General features: G+C 42.5%; 1 protein-coding gene across 3 annotated transcripts in view; it reads left to right on the forward strand.

Annotated features, from left to right (window-relative positions):
• arhgef2a (Rho guanine nucleotide exchange factor (GEF) 2a) overlaps nt 1-18,685 on the forward strand; it is an 81,743-nt gene that overhangs the window by 15,829 nt on the left and 47,229 nt on the right. For 2 of the 3 annotated variants that reach the window (XM_084081260.1, XM_084081259.1), the window contains exons 2-6: nt 4,676-4,941; nt 6,075-6,240; nt 7,592-7,685; nt 12,098-12,131; nt 13,443-13,554. In XM_084081260.1, coding sequence (XP_083937386.1) covers nt 4,676-4,941; nt 6,075-6,240; nt 7,592-7,685; nt 12,098-12,131; nt 13,443-13,554 — 672 coding nt within the window. Of the gene's footprint in view, nt 1-4,675; nt 4,942-6,074; nt 6,241-7,591; nt 7,686-12,097; nt 12,132-13,442; nt 13,555-18,189; nt 18,490-18,685 lie in introns of those variants that run through there. The other variant, XM_084081262.1, reaches the window with a different exon arrangement.

Here is an 18,685-nt window from a genome sequence, read left to right on the forward strand (position 1 = left end):
CCTCAGTAAAACTATGCCTACTGCATGTACCTAACCTTATTCCTAAACATAACCTCAGTAAAACTATGCCTACCTAACCTTATTCCTAAACGTAACCTCAGTAAAACTTTATGCCTTAACCTAAGAGAGAGTTTTGGGGCGAGCCTTCCGGTTACCACTTATACCCATAGAGTACTGAGTGACATGCTTATTGAATCAAGGAGACGTATATGCCATGATTTTGTGCATGTAACCTTAAACTGTACCTTTACTATTTGTGTCCCTGTATGTTCTCCTTTATGTGGACATGAATACAGAATACAGACAGACAAAGAGAGAGAGAGAGAGAGAGAGAGAGAGAGAGAGAGAGAGAGAGAGAGTCTAATCTCAGCTCTGCCATACTTTCACCTAGATGTTTCATTCAGATTTCAGTGCAGGTGACAAAAAACAAACAAACATTGAAACCTCAATGACAAAAAAAAACGTCCACAACAATACCAATTTACTGTCTGAACCACCGTCTCTCACATATCACATCGCGATGCGACACGTTATGAGCTTGTAGATCGGCTACTCTCATTAAGTGACATGCCCCGTATAGGGCCGCCAGGGTTAACGTGGTTAAAGTTCATACGTTGTGATGACAAACAGAGGGACCTGTCATTCATGATAGTGTGACATACTTTGGACTGTATAAACTGGGGATTTAAAGAGCTACAATTCAACAACAGCTCCACTGAATTGCTCAACTGCCCATAAATTGTGACAGGGACTCACGTCAACTCAATGACCACTGGTGGAAAAGTAAGTACATAAAGGCACTGTACTTAAAGGCACAGTATGTAACTCTTCCTTGTGTTCGCATAACAGAACAATACATACATATATGTTTTACCCATCATTGCCTATTATCAGCCACTGGAGTAGTGTGGTGGTGTTTGTTTTGGTAGCCCAAAAACATCCCGTCTACCAAAACAAACAATGAAAACACCAAAATACTGCGAGAGGGCAATGTGTTTCTGCAGGTAAACACCACCACACTACTCCAGTGGCTGATTACTCCTGGTATAGATAGAGGTAAATGATGGGTAAAAGAATGTATTTGTAAACACAGGACAGGAAGTATACTGGGCCTTAAGTACAATTTTGAGGTACCTTTACTTCTTCTACTCTCCACTATCTCAGAGGTGGGGGCTTGGGGACCTAATCCAGTCAATGTTTGACGCATAAAGCAATAACGAAAGCTCATAAAGAATATGAATGGCCTTGTTAACCATTTACAAGATAGCTATGTCTCAAACTCAGGGGTGGACAGTAACGAATTACATTTACTTGAGTACTCCAATGAAGTGCATTTTTTGAGTCCACTGCGTTTCTAGGAAGGGACCCCGTGACCCAAACAAAAAATAGTGAAAAAAGCAGATCTACATGTTTTGCTTGTAGATCAGCTACTTTCACTATTATTGTATACAGCAATGCATCAACATTGAAAATGAAACATACTTTTGTACTTTTGAATAGGCCTACTTAACAACTTAAACCCTCTATTCTTAGTCAAATTCTTTCTTAGTTACCATCTACATTCTACACCGATCTCTTTGGGCGTTGTGAGCTTGGAGATCAGCTATTTTTGGCGAGAAAGTACTCAAGTATTGACAGCAATTTTAAACTGTTCAGGAGTATCTATACTTTGACTCAAATACTGGGATTGAGTAGGCTACTTTGTCCACAACTGCCAGGAACATGACTAAACATTCTGGGAAGAGTGTCAAACATTGTTTATGATTCCCCCACAAAGATAAAAGGCTAGTAATTCCAGTGTTTTTCCCTAAATGAGGGCCAACACAGCAAAAATAATATATTATTCTTGTTGTTAACTGATAATAAATCAGTGGTTCTCAAACATTTTCATGACAAGGACCCCCAAATGAATATATTTGGCCGCAGACCCTCCATTTGAAAATATTTTGAAAATAGCAGATCTACAAGCTCATAACGCTTGTAGATCTGCTATTTTAAAATATCCAATAGGGTTAAAGTGGTTAAACTGATTTTGATGCTTTATTAACAGATTTTTCTGGGGACCCCCTGGAACCCCCCTCAAGGACCCCTGGGGGTCCCGGGACCCCAGTTTGAGAACCACTGATATAAATGACTTGTCCATGCTGAAACACCACATTCCTGCTCATATTTACTACATTCTACCTGTTGTTTATTTATGGGCAAGTGTGCAACGTCATGCTCTACATGTGGTACAATGCTGCCCCCTACTGGTATTAATATCTATTGTCATGCGCTGACAATTCCAAAGCTGCCATAATTGTTTTAAATAAATGAATACATTTATAAATTAATGAATACATAAATACATACAATTCTGTAAATGTATGTATGTTTACATTTTATATTTTCTATGAATATGTTTGATACATTTCATGTGTATTGTCAGACTAACCACTTAAAGGAGGAGTTCACCCAAAAAATTACTTATTTTCTATCAATTGCACACCCCATGAATATAAGGCTTCATGGGGTGTGCAATTGATAGAAAATAAGTCTTTTTTGGGGTGAACTACTCCTTTAAACCCTCAATACTTATTAAACTTGACTTTTGGCTCTGTAGTTTGGTTCACGCTTTTCCCCCCTCTACACCAAACCTATTCGCAGAAAATAGCTGATCTACAAGCTCACAAGAACGTGACACAGCGCAACGTGTTGTGAACATGATCTGCTATTTTTGAGTGGTGCCAGCCACTCCTACACTTGACCGTGTGTGTGGGTCTGTCTGTCCGTCCGTCCGTCCGTCCGTTTGAGCACGGCCTCAACAGCTGCAGCTGATTGCAACACAAGGATGCAACCAGTTACACTAATTCAAAGGCACCACTCTCTTCACGCTGGGTGTGATTTTTAAGGTTCAAGTGGTCAATGTAAAACACAACAAAAACAAAATTCCTTTCTCGCAAAGACTTGGTGGCCCCCTATTAGACTCTGAGGACCCCCGAGGGGTCCAGGACCCCCCTGTTGAAGACCCATGGTCTAGACTCAAAGGTTTAAGTGGTTGTACAGTTAGCCTATACTCAAGTCAAATAATGTACTTTGTTACTTTCCACCGGTTTATGTAAGGTGAAACACTACACTGCCGTTCACAATAGAAACAGGAGTCTTATATTTACAGACACATGTACACAGAGGAAGACAGTGGATGAAAAGGCTTCATTGATAACCAGGGTGTATCAAAGTCAAAGCTCACAGAGAAACGGGCGGGTCCTCCTCAAGACTAGAAAGGATAGAAGGAGGATGTAATGTTATATTGTAAACAAACAAAAACTCATTCTGTATGGTGAACTTCCTTAGTGGAAGTCTTTAGAGGTCCCATAACTAAAGGTCCACATACATTACCATAAAATAGTTGAGTTAATGAGTTCATATTAGTTTTTCCCCAACAACTAAAAAAATTCAAAAATAGCAGATCTGTGAGCTTATAGAATTGCTATTTTTGCAATATTTAAAGACAAAATGTTCTATGATTTCGGTTAGTTTAGTCTTAGTACATAATACAGTTTCAGTTATTGTTGTTTTGTAAAGCCACATATTATTAGATTTTTTCGCTTAATCTTTCTTTCAATTCTAGTTTTCATTATTTCGCTGCAATGAACTAAACCAGTGGTTCTCAACCTGTGGGCCGCAAGGATATTGCAAGTGGGCCCCCATGTATTTTTGAGTGGTGCCAACCACTCCTACATTTGACTTTGTCCGTGTGTCCGTATGTCCGCCCGTCCATCCGTCCGTATGTCCGTCCGTCCGTATGTCCGTCCGTATGTCCGTCCGTATGTCCGTCCGTATGATTGGTCAAGCTTCACGTGACAATATGTTGTCACGTGTCACGTGACAACATATTGTTGCTGATTGCAACACAAGGATTCAATCAGTTACATTTTCAAAGGCACCACTCTCTTCACACTGGGTGTGATTTTTTCTTTACAACTTTGAAAAGTGAGTTTTCATGCTCTGCATCAGGCAGGAGGATTTTATCAGTGTATATACGTCTGTATACTTTTTTATTTTGTATTGACGGTGTCGCTTGTGTATAGAGCAGTGGTTTTCAACCTTTTTCATATCAAAGTCCATTATTCATTCGGCATTTGAGCGACGGAACCACCGTTTGATGGGATTTAGACTCTCAGATCCAAGACTTGGAATATTTTGTTGTCGTTGGATAAGATTTTGTCCACAATTCCATGCTGTATTGATGTTTGTACCATAAGAAGAGATAACGTTGATAAAAAAAAACAATTCTTCTACATTATGCTGATGTTAAAACAATAATTTAACTCTTGAGAGCGTAAAATGAAACCAAATAAGGGTTCACTTGGTTACATTTTACGCTCTCAAGAGTTAAAGATCTATAAGGGGTGCATTTGGTTACCAACTCTCCATCATTTAGCTGGGGACCACCTGGAACCCCCTCAAGGACCACTGGTTGAGAACCGCTGGTATAGGGCGTACTCGTACATCTGTATGCTTAATTTGTATTTATTTGAGGGTGTCTTTAATGTGATGTTATTCTTCTGTACCTATTGTACTTCTTTGCCCTGTATAACTGTAACTTTCACTGCTGTGCTGTCCCTGGTGCTTGCATGAACTTCCCCCCGTGGCAAAGATAACTCATCTCTCTATCTAACTATGTCCCCTCTAGATGCAGACGGGTTCCCCACCCTCGTCGACCCCCGGTTCAATCCCCGACCTGGCGGTCCCGCCCCCGGTGCCTCCCAGCTCCCCCGTGCCGTCCCCTCCACGTTCCCCAGGAGGCCTCTCGCCGCCTGCGGCGGCCCCCGTGATGCGGCGCTCACCGGCCACGCGCCACCTCAGACACCTGGACCCCTGGAGGAGACACAGCTGGGAGCCCGGGGCCGTGCCGGGGCCACAGCACCACGAGGCGCCATGCGACGCCGACAACCGCAGGTAGGTTTGAGGTTTGGTTCTGCTCGAGTGATTCGATTGGATGACAGGCAATCCACGAGTTAGTACAGTATTAGTACAGATTTTTTTTTATTTTTTAGGGAGAGACATGCAGCAAAGACAGTCGGGAACGGGACTCGAACGGGACTCAAACCCGCGATGCACTGCTCAGGCTACATAAGAGCCTAAGTGCCCGGACCACTAGGTCAGCAGTCCGGGCCAGAAAATGTTTTTTTTTTGCTGCCACCACCTTTCTGCCATCCAAGCGCAAAGCGCATTTTCAGTTATAGTACCGGGATTTGCTTGTGAAAACAAAGAGTTAATGTGAGCGTTTGAGGCTGAAAATAGTTCAACTTAGATCACTTAGAAAATAGATCACGTTTGATCTTCCTGGCATATACCTGCAAGATTCACAATTTAGGCATTTATCAGACGCTCTTAATCCAGAGCGATTTGCAGTAAGCAAGGACAACACAAACAGTTTTTAGGGAAAATATATATATATATTTTGTTCCAGGGATCCCCAGAAGCAAAGATTTGAGTTACAAATGTTTGCTTTAAAAATATATATTCAAAGATTTGCACACATTTTTCTAAAATAGCAGATCTACAAGCTCATAGTGCGACACTCGATGCCGCGCTATGAGCTTGTGTAACTGCTATTTTTAAATAAATAATAAATAAATAAATCTAAAATGACACGTATGCGTTCCCGGTCTTAATGGGTTAATCAGTAACAAGAAGACAAAATTAAATGCAAACATCCGTTTGCATTTAAATTCCGTAATCAAATCTCACAGGAATCAAATGCCATTGAACACAACAGTACAGGTTAGTTGTAGTTACTGTATGTAAATATAGAGATTGCTAGATCTTATGTGCCTTATGACGGACTTTTGTCTCATTAAAATGTTCTTTGTGGACCTTTAAGATTTGTATTTGAGTACCCCTGATATAGATCACTTTTTAATGACCTTCTTGTGGTCGTGGTGTGTGTGTGTGTGTGTGTGTGTGTGTGTGTGTGTGTGTGTGTGTGTGTGTGTGTGTGTGTGTGTGTGTGTGTGTGTGTGTGTGTGTGTGTGTGTGTGTGTGTGTGTGTGTGTGTGTGTGTGTGTGTGTGTGTGTGTGTGTCTCAGTGTGAGTTTGGAGAACCTGGACCCAGAGGAGATGGAGAAGGTGATGGGCTCCACGCTGGGAGCAGGGAGGAGATCCCGGGGCCTCCTGCCCCCACAGGAAGGTTCCTTATCCTCCCTGACGGAGGAGGAGACGACCATGGACCCCCAGCTTTACTCCAGAATGGAGGTGAGGAGAACCAACCAACACAAAACCCCCTCTACTGCAGCAAGTTAGCACATTTAAAACCTTTAGTGTTAAAGGGATAGTTCACCCAAACATGTTTTTTCTTTCTATTGATTAAATTGAATTGAATTCATGGATATATATTTTGTTTGCATTCCTAAGCCAATAATTTGATGACCAGTGGACCGGTAGGCAGCGGTTCCGGTAGGAGACACAAAGGAGAATCTTTGTGTCGACAACCGGAACCGCTGCCAGTCATCAAAGTATTAGCTTAGGAATGCGACAAAAAACAAAACAATATCCATGAATTCAAGTCTCCATGGGGTGACTAATTGATAGAAAAACAGTCATTTTGGGGGTGAACTATCCCTTTAAACAAAAGTTATACTATTATATCGTCGCTGTCGGGCAGACACCTATATATTTGAAGTTTTGTTGTGTGCTTTTAAAAAAAAATCTCCCCAATTTAGTCGTTATGCCAATTGATTCCTCCCCACACACATTTCTGTGTCGTCACTGCTGTTGCATCCTACTGACTCACCTACCAGTGAGGAGCCCCCACCGGGAGGACGTAGAGCCTTCGTCCTACTCCTCCCGCCCAACACTCCCTGCTGACCGTAGGATTACGCGCGGTGCCAATTATCACCCTCCCCCGCCCGGCATCCCTCACCCGAACACGAGACAATTGTGTTATGTGTTTGTGTGTAGACGCTCGACAAAGCTGGAAGCACCACGATGGATTTGAACCCGCAACCTCCGTGGTGGTGGGCAGCTACTTCACCATTGCGCCACCCGAGTGCAAAAAAACCTTTTAACTTTTTCATAAATTCATGTCATGAATTTACGACAGAGCAGGCTTTGTCGTACAACAGTGTCACACAAAAGTAGGCAAAATAGCCAATCTACAAGCTCACAATTATCACAAGTATGTGAGTTTAGAATCAATGGAACGTGAAGTATTGTATCAATGAAAGAGCTTGTGACTAAATAATAACTACATTGGATCCATTGGAACACAGGTTATTTTTTTACCTATTTTTTACCTACTTACTTACTTACTTACTTACTTAATTACACTTTCACTGTTATATTTTTCAAAATAACTATTCCAGATAAATGGAATGGTTATAAACGGAATGCTAATTAATACAATACTATTTTTATACACGCACACGCACGCACGCACGCACGCACGCACGCACGCACGCACGCACGCACACACACACACACACACACACACACACACAGACCGAACAATCCCCATATATAATACACATATTATCTATAAAAGATGTCACTTACTGTATACTGCTTGCTTATCAATGTATTACTCTTATTACTGTGTTTCATTCAGCTGGGCTGGAGTTCCTCGGCCCCCAGCCTCAACGTGGACCCCACAGCCTCGGACGGGTCCCGTCGGCGGCCCCGCCCTCGCTCACACTGCTACGGTACGGCACTCTTCATTATAATTATAATGAGTCTTACAATAGGCTCTATGCACAGCAGCCATATTACGTCCTTCAAGGGTGTTACCAATGATTCTAATGAAGGCTCTGTTCCATTTAGTGTAGCACAGTGGTTCTCAGCTCTTCTAATTTCTAGGACCCCTATAACTCTGAGAGAGTTCAAATGGAACCAAATGGGCACTTATGGGTCCATTTGGTTCCGGCTTAGAGATTTGAGAAAATATTTGTTTTGGTTAGAACTGATTGAAAATGTAATTTTAAAAGTGATATTGGTCTAAATCTTATCAAAGTATTACGTGGCACACCTGGGCTGGCATCAGGGAACCGAATGCCCACCCACATTGAGAAACCCAGACTGTTTTGTCAATTCTAGTATTTGTTACGTTGTTAGTTTTAGTTAACCACAATAACACTGCCGTGGAGCATGAATGCACTCAGACAGTTTATTTGAATATGTATTGTGTGCAAGTGCACATTTTGGCCTGAAGGTGATGCTAGAGGACAGGCCATGGGATTGATCTGGGGAGGTGAAGGTGGGCAGTAAATTCCATGACAATCCAGCCACTATTTTTAAACATATCGTCATTGTCACTGTCAGGCATAAACCTTGTATCTACATATTTCATATATCTTTTCATGTTTTACATAAATTAATGGCCCATTTTATACTCATGCAAAGGTAACGGAAATAACCAATCTAGATCTGCAATGTTTTGCAAAGAATGTTCGCTTATAAAACATGTCCAAAAAAGGTTTGTCAGATTGAAATTGGTTAAGTGTGTCTGTGGGTTTACTGATTCTAAATACAGACAGACAGACATAAAGACTGACTGACTGACTGACTGACTGACTGACAGACACACACAGACATACATGCAGAGCCCCTCCACTAGCTGGACAAAAAAAACCCCACAAGAATCCCCCTACTGGCTCAACCGGGTAATTGCACGGTGACACATAAACCTGACCTCCGACCTAGACTATTAGCTGGTCTAGTACTCATATCCTATAAATCATAATATCTTTAAACTAATTAAAACAACTCTATATGCCTTTATAGAATGACAAGAGTGTGAGGAGACATAATCAATATTAATATATTTCCTTACTTGTATTATAAACCTTAAAGGTGAGGTAAGTGATATTTTGGGAAAGAAAAAAAAACTTCCATTATATCCAATTATACTTGTTCTATCTTCTATCCGGTATGAGTTGTCTCTCCTGATTGGATGAAATTGGTATCCTGACCTGACAATGTATGTTCTGTTTACTAAAGGGCCGGGGAAACCCCCTGTTAGTGAGCAAACACTCTATGTGGTTCCCAACCTTTTTTTCCTCCCCTTGTAGCCCCCCTTTCACCTGACAAAAGATAAGACCCCCCACACGCACGCACGCACGCACACGCACACACACACACACACACACACACACACACACACACACACACACACACACACACACACACACACACACACACACACACACACTGTGCATTTCAGAGAACACGCAAGCAGCTTGTTGTTAGCAGTAACCAACACAGTTACATACTATAACTGTGTTGTGAACTTGAGTATTCAGCCTCCTCTCAACTCTATTTCTGTTTGCGTCACACTGTTTTCTTACTGTGTGTGTGTGTGTGTGTGTGTGTGTGTGTGTGTGTGTGTGTGTGTGTGTGTGTGTGTGTGTGTGTGTGTGTGGTGAGGGTCAAAATGTCCCCACAAGTATAGCAGAAATAAACATTGTGCAGACTATTTTCTTGGTCCTCACTAGAGAAATGGTTGTTTTATGTTTCCACAATAATGCTACTGTTAAGTTTACAATTGGGAAAACATCCAGGTTGGGGTTAGGGGTAGGATAAGATATTTCGAGGGTTAGATTTAGGGGGGTTGGGCTAGAGTTATGCCGGATTTATACTAAGTTGAGCAACTTGTGCGGCTGTGCCATGCACCCAAAAATAGCCGCTGCAACATGTTGTAAGCTTGTAGATCTGCTATTTTGGGGTTATTTTCAGCTATTTTCGATGCCGTCCTAAAACGACGTCCTCACAAGTACAGTAATACCAATGTGTGTGTCTGCCTACAGTATGTGTGTGTGTGTGTGTGTGTGTGTGTGTGTGTGTGTGTGTGTGTGTGTGCGTGTGTGTGTGTGTGTGTGTGTGTGTGTGTGTGTGTGTGTGTGTGTGTGTGTGTGTGTGTGTGTGTGTGTGTGTGTGTGTGTGTGTGTGTGTGTGTGTGTGTGTGTGTGTGTGTGTGCGCGTGTGCGTCTGCGTGTGTGTGTGCGCAGCAATGCGGAAGTCATCTTCCTGTGTTTGTTCTGCCTTGGCCCCGGCAGAACAGCAGCCCTGCAAAGCTCCCACTTCTATCTCAGCAACCTCTCAATTCCATACGCCTCTCTCTCTCTCGCTCTCTCTCTCTCTCTTTCTCTCTCTTTCTGTTTCTATTTCTCCGTGCATTCTGCCCTTTTCACCACAGCGATGAGGCTTCATTTGTACAGACCTGTAACCTTCCACCTCTTAACTAAACTCACGTGACGTCACTTTCGGAGCTGTCTGTTTTTAATGCTTAAACGTACACTTGGCTTCGGTCGAAGAAAACGCGGCGGCCTTCGAATGAGCATTAGGTCAGTGATTCTCAAACTTTTTTTCATTTCAAGGACCCCCCCAGTTTAGGCCACGGACCCCCATTTGATACTATTTGCTATCTGTTGGACCCCCATCTACACTGTAAAATCACCAGTGTTGATTTAACTCTGAGAGTGTGCAAATGGAGCGAAATGCACCCTTACGGGTCTATTTGGGTCCATTTGCACACTCAGAGTTACAGACCTGTATTTATGTGGTTCCATTTGCACACTCTCAGAGTTAAATCGAGGGTCCATTTTGAACCCTGGTGGGCCCCCAGACCCAACGTTGAGAACCAATGCAGAGTTATGCCAAATTTGTGCCCTGTCGTTCGGCGGTGTCGTTCACCAAAAACAGCAGATCTACAAGCTCACAATGTGTCGCGCGTATGACGCGTTGTGAGCTTGTAGGTCGGCTGTATATACGACTATATTTATACGATAAAGCCCAGCCACACACGCTGTGATTTGAACATGATGTTGGTGTTAACATCATGTCCTCTAAGCGTGTGTCCTGTTACTTGAGCTCCAGTGGTGAAAAGTAACTAAGTAAATTAACTCAAGTACTGTACCCTTTTAGAATTATTTGACAGCTACTGCAACTACTTTGCAGATTATTAATAAAATGACCGATTAAGCCCTATTTTATACTTTGTCCATTTGAAAATTGCTTGTAGATCGACTTTAAAAAAAAAAAAGAAAAAGAAAGTTGATCTACAAGCAAAAAAAAGAAAACATTTTGTACTTTTACTTTGGTACTTTAAGTACACACTGATGTCAATGCTTTTGTACTTTTACTCAAGTACAATTTTGAATACAGGACTTTTACTTGTTACAGAGTTTGTTTATATTGTGGTATTTCTACTTTGACTTAAAGGGAGGGCAAGGGATTTTAAATAAATACAAATAAATACATAGCTCTATATTCTGATTGACTGGCTCATGGCTATAGAGTTCAGTAACAGGAGTGTCCATGTTTCTCCAGCTCTTTATTAAACAGAAAATAATTTTTCAGGTCGGGATATCAATTGTATCCAATCAGGATAGAGAACTCAGACAGGATACAGATTAAACAAGTTCAATTGGAAGTGATGACACAATTGTAACAGCAACACTATAAAAAATAGTCACATGTTGTCACCTACCTGAAAATGTATTTTCTATTTAATAAATAGCTGGAGAGACAGGGAGACCCATGTGACTGAACAAACACTCTATAGCAATGATTACTATCAGAATATAGTGCTTTAACCATAAAATAAAATAAAAACCTTTTGTTTTCCCCCCAAAAATAACACTTACCCTACCTTTAAAGTTTAAAGGCATAGTATGTATCTTTGCCGTGTGTTTTGTACATAACAAAACAATATATACACTGTTTTACCCACCTGGAGTAGTGTGGTGATGTTTACCTGCAGAAACACATTGCCCTCTCGCTGTATGTTGGTTTTTTTCCTCTGTTTGTTTTGGTTGCACACAATCTTCCCCGTTTACCAAAACAACAGTGAAAACATCAAAATACAGCGAGAGAGCAGTGTGTTTCTGCAGGTAAACACCACCACACCACTCCAGTGGCTGACGACTGCTGGTATAGAGGGAAATAATTGGGAATTATTTTGTATTGTTTTGTTATGTAAATTCAGGGAGGAATACATACAATGCCTTTAATACATACAATGCCTTTAAGTAAAACAAATTGAGTACTTCTTCTACCACTGCTGAGCTCATTGTTGAGTGTGTTGTGTTGTGTTGTGTTGTCCTGTCGTGTCTTTCAGAGACCCTGCCTCAGCTCGGAGGATCGACTCAGAGGTGAGTACAGTAACGTATTTCGCTATGACAATTACAATAGGCTCTATTCACAGCAGCCATATTATGAAGACATTCACAGGTGTTACCAATAATGAAGGATCTGTTCCATTCATGGGCAAACAGTGTCAGGGTGCTGATATTGTGCATGTTGGCTCACTGGAAACACTCTGCTACACCAGTGGGTCTAAAGTTGGGGTCCAGGGACCCTCATGGGCTTCCAAATGCCCCCCTTACGGGTGTGTAATGGAACCAAATGGACCCTTACGGGTCCATTTGGTTCCATTTGTACACTCTCAGAGTTATGGGGTCGTGGAAACCACTGTGCTACACTAAATGGAACAGAGCCTTCATTAGTATCATTGGTAACACCTGTGAAGGAAGTGATAATATGGCTGCTGTGCATAGAGCCTAATACAATTTAGGCATTTAGCAGACACACTTATCCAGAGCGACTTACAAGTGTGAGATCGGAATAAGCATGACCTCTAGTCAATAAGAACAATGCAGTGCCTCAAAGAAACTAGGATACCAGGTAAACAATGAGCCTAGCACCTATCTAAACAACATTTTATCTAAATAACATTCTGTACTGTGGTCAATGGAAAACAAATCTACAGTTATTAACACAAACATGACAAGTGACCAAGATAATGCAGTATCTGCATAAACTAGCATCAAGAAGGGATACAAGGAGACATACGTGCTTGCGGGTGAGGTGGAGTCTGAAGAGGTGAGTGCTAGGGGGTGAGGTGTAGTCTGATGAGGTGAGTGCTAGGGGTTGAGGTGAAATAGGGCATTAATCTATGATGAGATATATATAAGGTGAAATATGGAGATACAAGGTTTCTGCCTTACATCGACAGTCTAAATATAGAATGTCATCACTCAGCATAGGTCATAGTAATCACTCATACCGAAAACAAACAAAATAACAAAACAAGTAAGTACCCCCACCAAAACTACCAAAAAGTACACAACGAATATACCCCAAACTACCAAAAACTAACCAAAGGTACCCAAAATATCCCAAACTACCAAAAGGTACCTAAAAGTACCCCAAAATACCCACAATGAACCAAAACTACTTAAAGGCACCCCCACAACAACCCCAAGGTACTCCCAAATACCCCAAGGTACCCCGCAATACCCCAAAATTACCCAAAAGCACACAAACATTTGTAGTAGCATTCTTGGGTAGCCTACTTTTGTGTTGTTTTTGTGCACTTTGGGGTACTTGTCGGGTTTGGTATGTCCCCTATACGATGGCAAATGTCTTTGGATGACCTGTGTGCTCTGTGCGTCCCCACGCAGTGTGGACAGTGACCTCGGGGGGGACAGCGAGGACGGGAAGGGGGACAGCGACAGCCCTCTGGTGCGAACCTTCAGCTTCCTGCGCAAGATGGCTGGCAGGGCGTCACACAAGGTAAGGTTCAGAATCACAATCAGAATCAAATTTAAATGAAATTTGCAGTGAAATTTGCTCCATTTTTCGAGAAAGTGAAAAGAAAACACAGGACAGGGAGGAAAAAAATCAAAAGTTAAATAAGTGTGGTGTGTGTGTGACAACCTGTTCATTTATGACCCGGCGTCGAAGTGTGCTATGGACATGATAGCCGTTGAATCAAAGTCCTTCATAACTTTGTAGCGCTGTCCGTTCTGCCGTTGTGTTGTGCTGTGTTGTGTTCATAGACTGTAAAAAAAAGAATATGGACCCAGGGAACGGTGACGTCACCAAATTGGTGACACTGGTTGTGTTGTGTTGTGTTGTGTTGTGTTGTGTTGTGTTGTAGAGATAGACATACATACCTGGCCATTATCTCGCTCTGGAGAGACGCCTACACTGTACACTGAAAATACCTGCACTCTGACAGTCTACATGACCCTTCAATTAACACTGAGCACTTTACTGTGTGTGTGTGTGTGTGTGTGTGTGTGTGTCTGGGTAAACAATACATGCATACTTCAATAGTGCAGCTACAGCAAACACACACACACACACACACACACACACACACACACACACACACACACACACACACACACACACACACACACACACACACACACACACACACACACACACACACACACACACACACACACACACACACACACAGTGATGCCTTCTCTCTCTCTCTCTCTCTCTCTTTCTCTCTCTCTCTCTCTCTCTCTCTCTCTCTGTCTCTCTCTCTCTCTCTCTCTCTCTCTCTCTCTCTCTCTCTCTCTCTCTCTCTCTCTCTCTCACACACACACTCACTCACTCACTCACTCACACTCACTCACTCACTCACTCACTCACTCACTCACTCACACACACACACACACACACACACACACACACACACACACACACACACACACACACACACACACACACACACACACACACACACACACACACACACACACACACACACACACACACACACACACACACCTGGACCCAACCTAAATGTTTTTGCATATTGTAGTGAACCTTTCTTAGCCACTAACTGAAGTGGAAGTGAAACATGTTCTAGACCACACACACACACCCTTCCGTTCTGCAGATACATTCGGTGAAAGTGAAGTGGTTAACCGTCACCTTTGCTCTGATGTCACACTGTATCCTAATGTCAAATAGCACACTGTCTCTCTGTTCATTCTGGACTACCATGTCAGTGGTTCTCAAACTGTGGGTCGAGACCCCTGGGGGGGGGGGGGGGGGGGGTTCCCCAAAGGATTTTGGGGGGGTCCCCAGATGATTTGCTTTATGCGCACTCAACAGTAAACAAACCATCATAAGCGTATACTTCCTTAAAGTGACGATTTAAGGACTTTTAATAGCCCTTTAATACTAATAAGAAGAAGAAGAAGAAGACCATTACTGCATCAAAAGTAATCAGCACATTATACTATACAAATTGGTCAAACATTGTTCAAATTGTCAAATATAACTTAAAATACTTTCTGGGGTGCACACAAAAGCCAGAGTAGACGTTAAAATGACCCTGTAAGTGTTTTACACTTACAGGTGAAATACAGATGAAATACAGGTGAAATACCCCTTTAAATAATGACCTGGCTACTTCCTTCCCTACTGATATATGGATGCTTATAGATCGGTGGTTCTCAACCTTTTCTGGAACCAGGGCCCACTTGACCACCGTGTTATAAGTGCTCAGATGTATGGGTGGCCCGGTGCGTGCATTTTCATAGCACGTTTATCTTAATGATCAATCAATCGATTGTGTTTGCCACGTGGAACGTCCTATCAGTATCACAATCAAAACTCATTCTTCTATGTTTTAATGAATAATTGGGGGCCCACTTGCAATATCTTCATTGCCCACCAGTGGGCCCCGGCCCACAGGTTGAGAATCACTGTTATAGATATTAAAGGGTAAGTGATATTTTTTTGTTAAAATAACTGTTAGCTCTATATTGTGATAGTAGTCATTGCTATAGAGTGTTTGTTCAGTAACAGGAGTCTCCCTGTGACCTGCGTCTCCAGCTTTTTGGAAAACAGAAAATACATTTTCAGTTCGGGATACCAATTTTATTATAATAAGACGCACACAGACACAATAGGCTCTATGCACAGCAGCCATATTGGAAAGAAATTGGGCCTCTTCTTACTTCCTTCACAGGTGTTACCAATGATACTAATGAAGGGCTCTGTTCCATTCTGGTCAGGGTGCTGATATCGTGCATGTTGGCTCACTAGAAACACTCCATTTTGGTTCCCAAATGGCCCCTTATGGTGGGTGTCTAACTCTGAGAGTGTACAAATGGAACCAAATGGACCCGTAAGAGTCCATTTGGTTCCATTTGTACACTCAGAGTTATGGGGGTCCTTGAAAATAAGACCACTATGCCACACTAAATGGAACAGAGCCTTAATTACTATCATTGGTAACACCTGCGAAGGAAGTAAGGAAGGGCCCAATTCATTCCCAATATGGCTGCTGTGCATGGAGCCTATTGGAACTGGAACACTATTTAAAATATAAGCTGGTAAATGAGCTGGAGAGACGAGGAGACCGCTGTGACTGAACAAACACTCTAGAGCAGTGATTACTGTGAGAATAGAGAGCTTTAACCTTTTAACCAAAAAAAGCGGTTTAGTTTTGACCCAAAAAAAAGTATCACTTACCCTACTTTTAAAACCAAAGTGGTTTTGTACCACAATAACAGAAACTCTCCAACCCTACAGCCCCTCCCACTCACTCAGATCAGCTAACGCAGGGAAGATGTCTGAACCTAATTCCCTTAACCCGGTAAAACCAGGAATGCATCTGTGTAACCACTTTAACTACTCATTTATACTTTGGCTATTCAAAAATAGCAGATATACAAGCTTGTAGATCTGCTATTTTAGAAAAATCGTGAGATCGCTGATGTCATCAGTATATGCGCATTACCATGTGAGGGCAACGCGGTCGGATCTGCGGTTCTGCAGAATTTTTGAAAGCGAACATTTTTAACTCAAATCTTTGCTTCTGGGGGTCCCTGGAACAACATATTTTGAGATGGGGGTCCGCGGCCAAATACATAGAATTTTGGGGGCCCTTGACATGTTAAAGTTCATAATTTTTTTTCTTCAAAAAACTGTTAGAAGACATTTGTAGAATCCCCAGAAGCAAAGATTTGAGTTAAAATGTTCACTTTAAAAAATATATGTACTCAAAGATTTGCACAAATTTTCATAATTTTTCAAAAAATAGCAGATCTACAAGCTCATAGCGCGGCAGCTTGTATACCTGCTATTTTTGAATATCCAAAGCATAAAATAATGGTTAAAGTGGTTACACAGATGCCTTCCCCGTTTTAATGGGTTTGACATTCCGGGACAACGCTCCACACGATCCCAGACTCTTCTCCCTCCTGGCTCCCTAAACTGTGGAACAAACTCCTCCTAAAAGTTTTGAGAACCACTGTGCTAATAGTTTACTGAGTCACTACACCGTCTCTCTGCATTTTGATGTAAGCGTTTACCTTGCTTATTGCAAGTCGCTCTGGACAAAGAGCTAAATTGTAAACTAATCCTCAGTGCTCTCCACCGTGGGAGGAACAGGGATTTGATGGAGGCAGAGAGTGGGAGGAAGAAGTGTAGATTGTGATCTGCCGTGTGTGTATAAACGCTCGCCCACACCGCAATCTGTCCGTTTCACATCTCATATACTGTTGTCGTCGGGCAGAAACCTTGTACCTCCATATTTCATCTTCTGAATGTTTTTTTTCCTCCGTACTTTATGTTGCAACAATGACGCACAAAAGTAGTGAAAATAGCCGATCTACAAGCCCACGACGCGCCACTGTGTGATGCGTTGTGTTGTGAGCGTGTAGATCGGCCCTTTATTTAAAAAAAAACATTTGAAAGCACTAGAGGTTCGGGCCGCTACGGGGCCCTCACATCCGACCGATATGCCCATATATGGACAGGGCCATTAACAGCACTCCCACACAACATCATCAGGTGGGAACTGGCAGCCATTTTATTATATTAATAGTCTTACAATAAATGCACATGAACGTCCGTCCGCCAGTCCGCCCCGCTTGTAGCTCACGTATCTCGAGAACCGTCCGTCCGACCGACTTCAAACTCAGCGCCTGCGTTGCCGACGACCCGAGGGAGTCGAAAACCGCGGCTTCAAGTCGGTCGGATAGGCGGGTTGTCCAGAACCGCCGAACCGACTGATACACCTATATATATGGAGACCTGATTGTGCAAAACCGCACATCCGACCGCGTTGCCCTCATATGGTAATGCGCATAATACTGATGACATCAGGGATCTCCACATATGGGCAATAAAGACATGACAGATACAGAGATCTCCATACATGGGAATAAAAGGGACACAGGCAGACAGAGAGTGCGTGTACGCGTGCGTGCACGTGCGCGCGTGTGTGTGTGTGTGTGTGTGTGTGAGAGAGAGAGAGAGAGAGAGAGACACACAGAGAGAGACAGAGCCAGAGAGAGAGAGCGAGATGGGGGGTGTGGTTATATTTCCTGTATGAGTGTGTGTAGCAGCATGTTGCGCAAACTCTCGTCAGACAGAGAGCAGAGAGAGAGAGGAACCAAACCGTTGAGTAATAATATCCACCCTGCGCGTCAGTCTGACTGGGAAGCAGCTCTACAAACCCTTTACACTAAAGTTCTACTGCTATAGAATATATATATAGCCAGGAGAAGGGACGAAAAGAAGAAACATATTGTAGGATATTTTGGTCCTAAAAGAAAGAAAAAGAGAAGAGAAAACAGGAAAAAAAGAGGCACTGAATCTATCGTTGTTGGAATAAAAATCTTCATCATGTCCAGAGCCGGAGACCTGAACAAAAGCCGACAGGAGAGAATGAGAGAGATCAGTTTGAGGGTGAGTGGCCATCAGCTCAATAATGATAACTATTATTATTACAAAATGTAATAACTTTGTGATGACAAACTTCTGGCTGTGTAGGAGGCAAACCTGCTTTATATGTTTGTCGTGTGGCGGTGTCGCCGGCCGGAAATAGCAGATCTACAAGCTCACAGCGCGTCACTGCCGTGACGCGCTGTGAGCTTGTAGATCT

Source organism: Gymnoscopelus microlampas (assembly GCF_963454915.1).
Source record: "Gymnoscopelus microlampas genome assembly, chromosome: 15".
In the NCBI taxonomy this organism is placed as follows: Eukaryota; Metazoa; Chordata; class Actinopteri; order Myctophiformes; family Myctophidae; genus Gymnoscopelus; species Gymnoscopelus microlampas.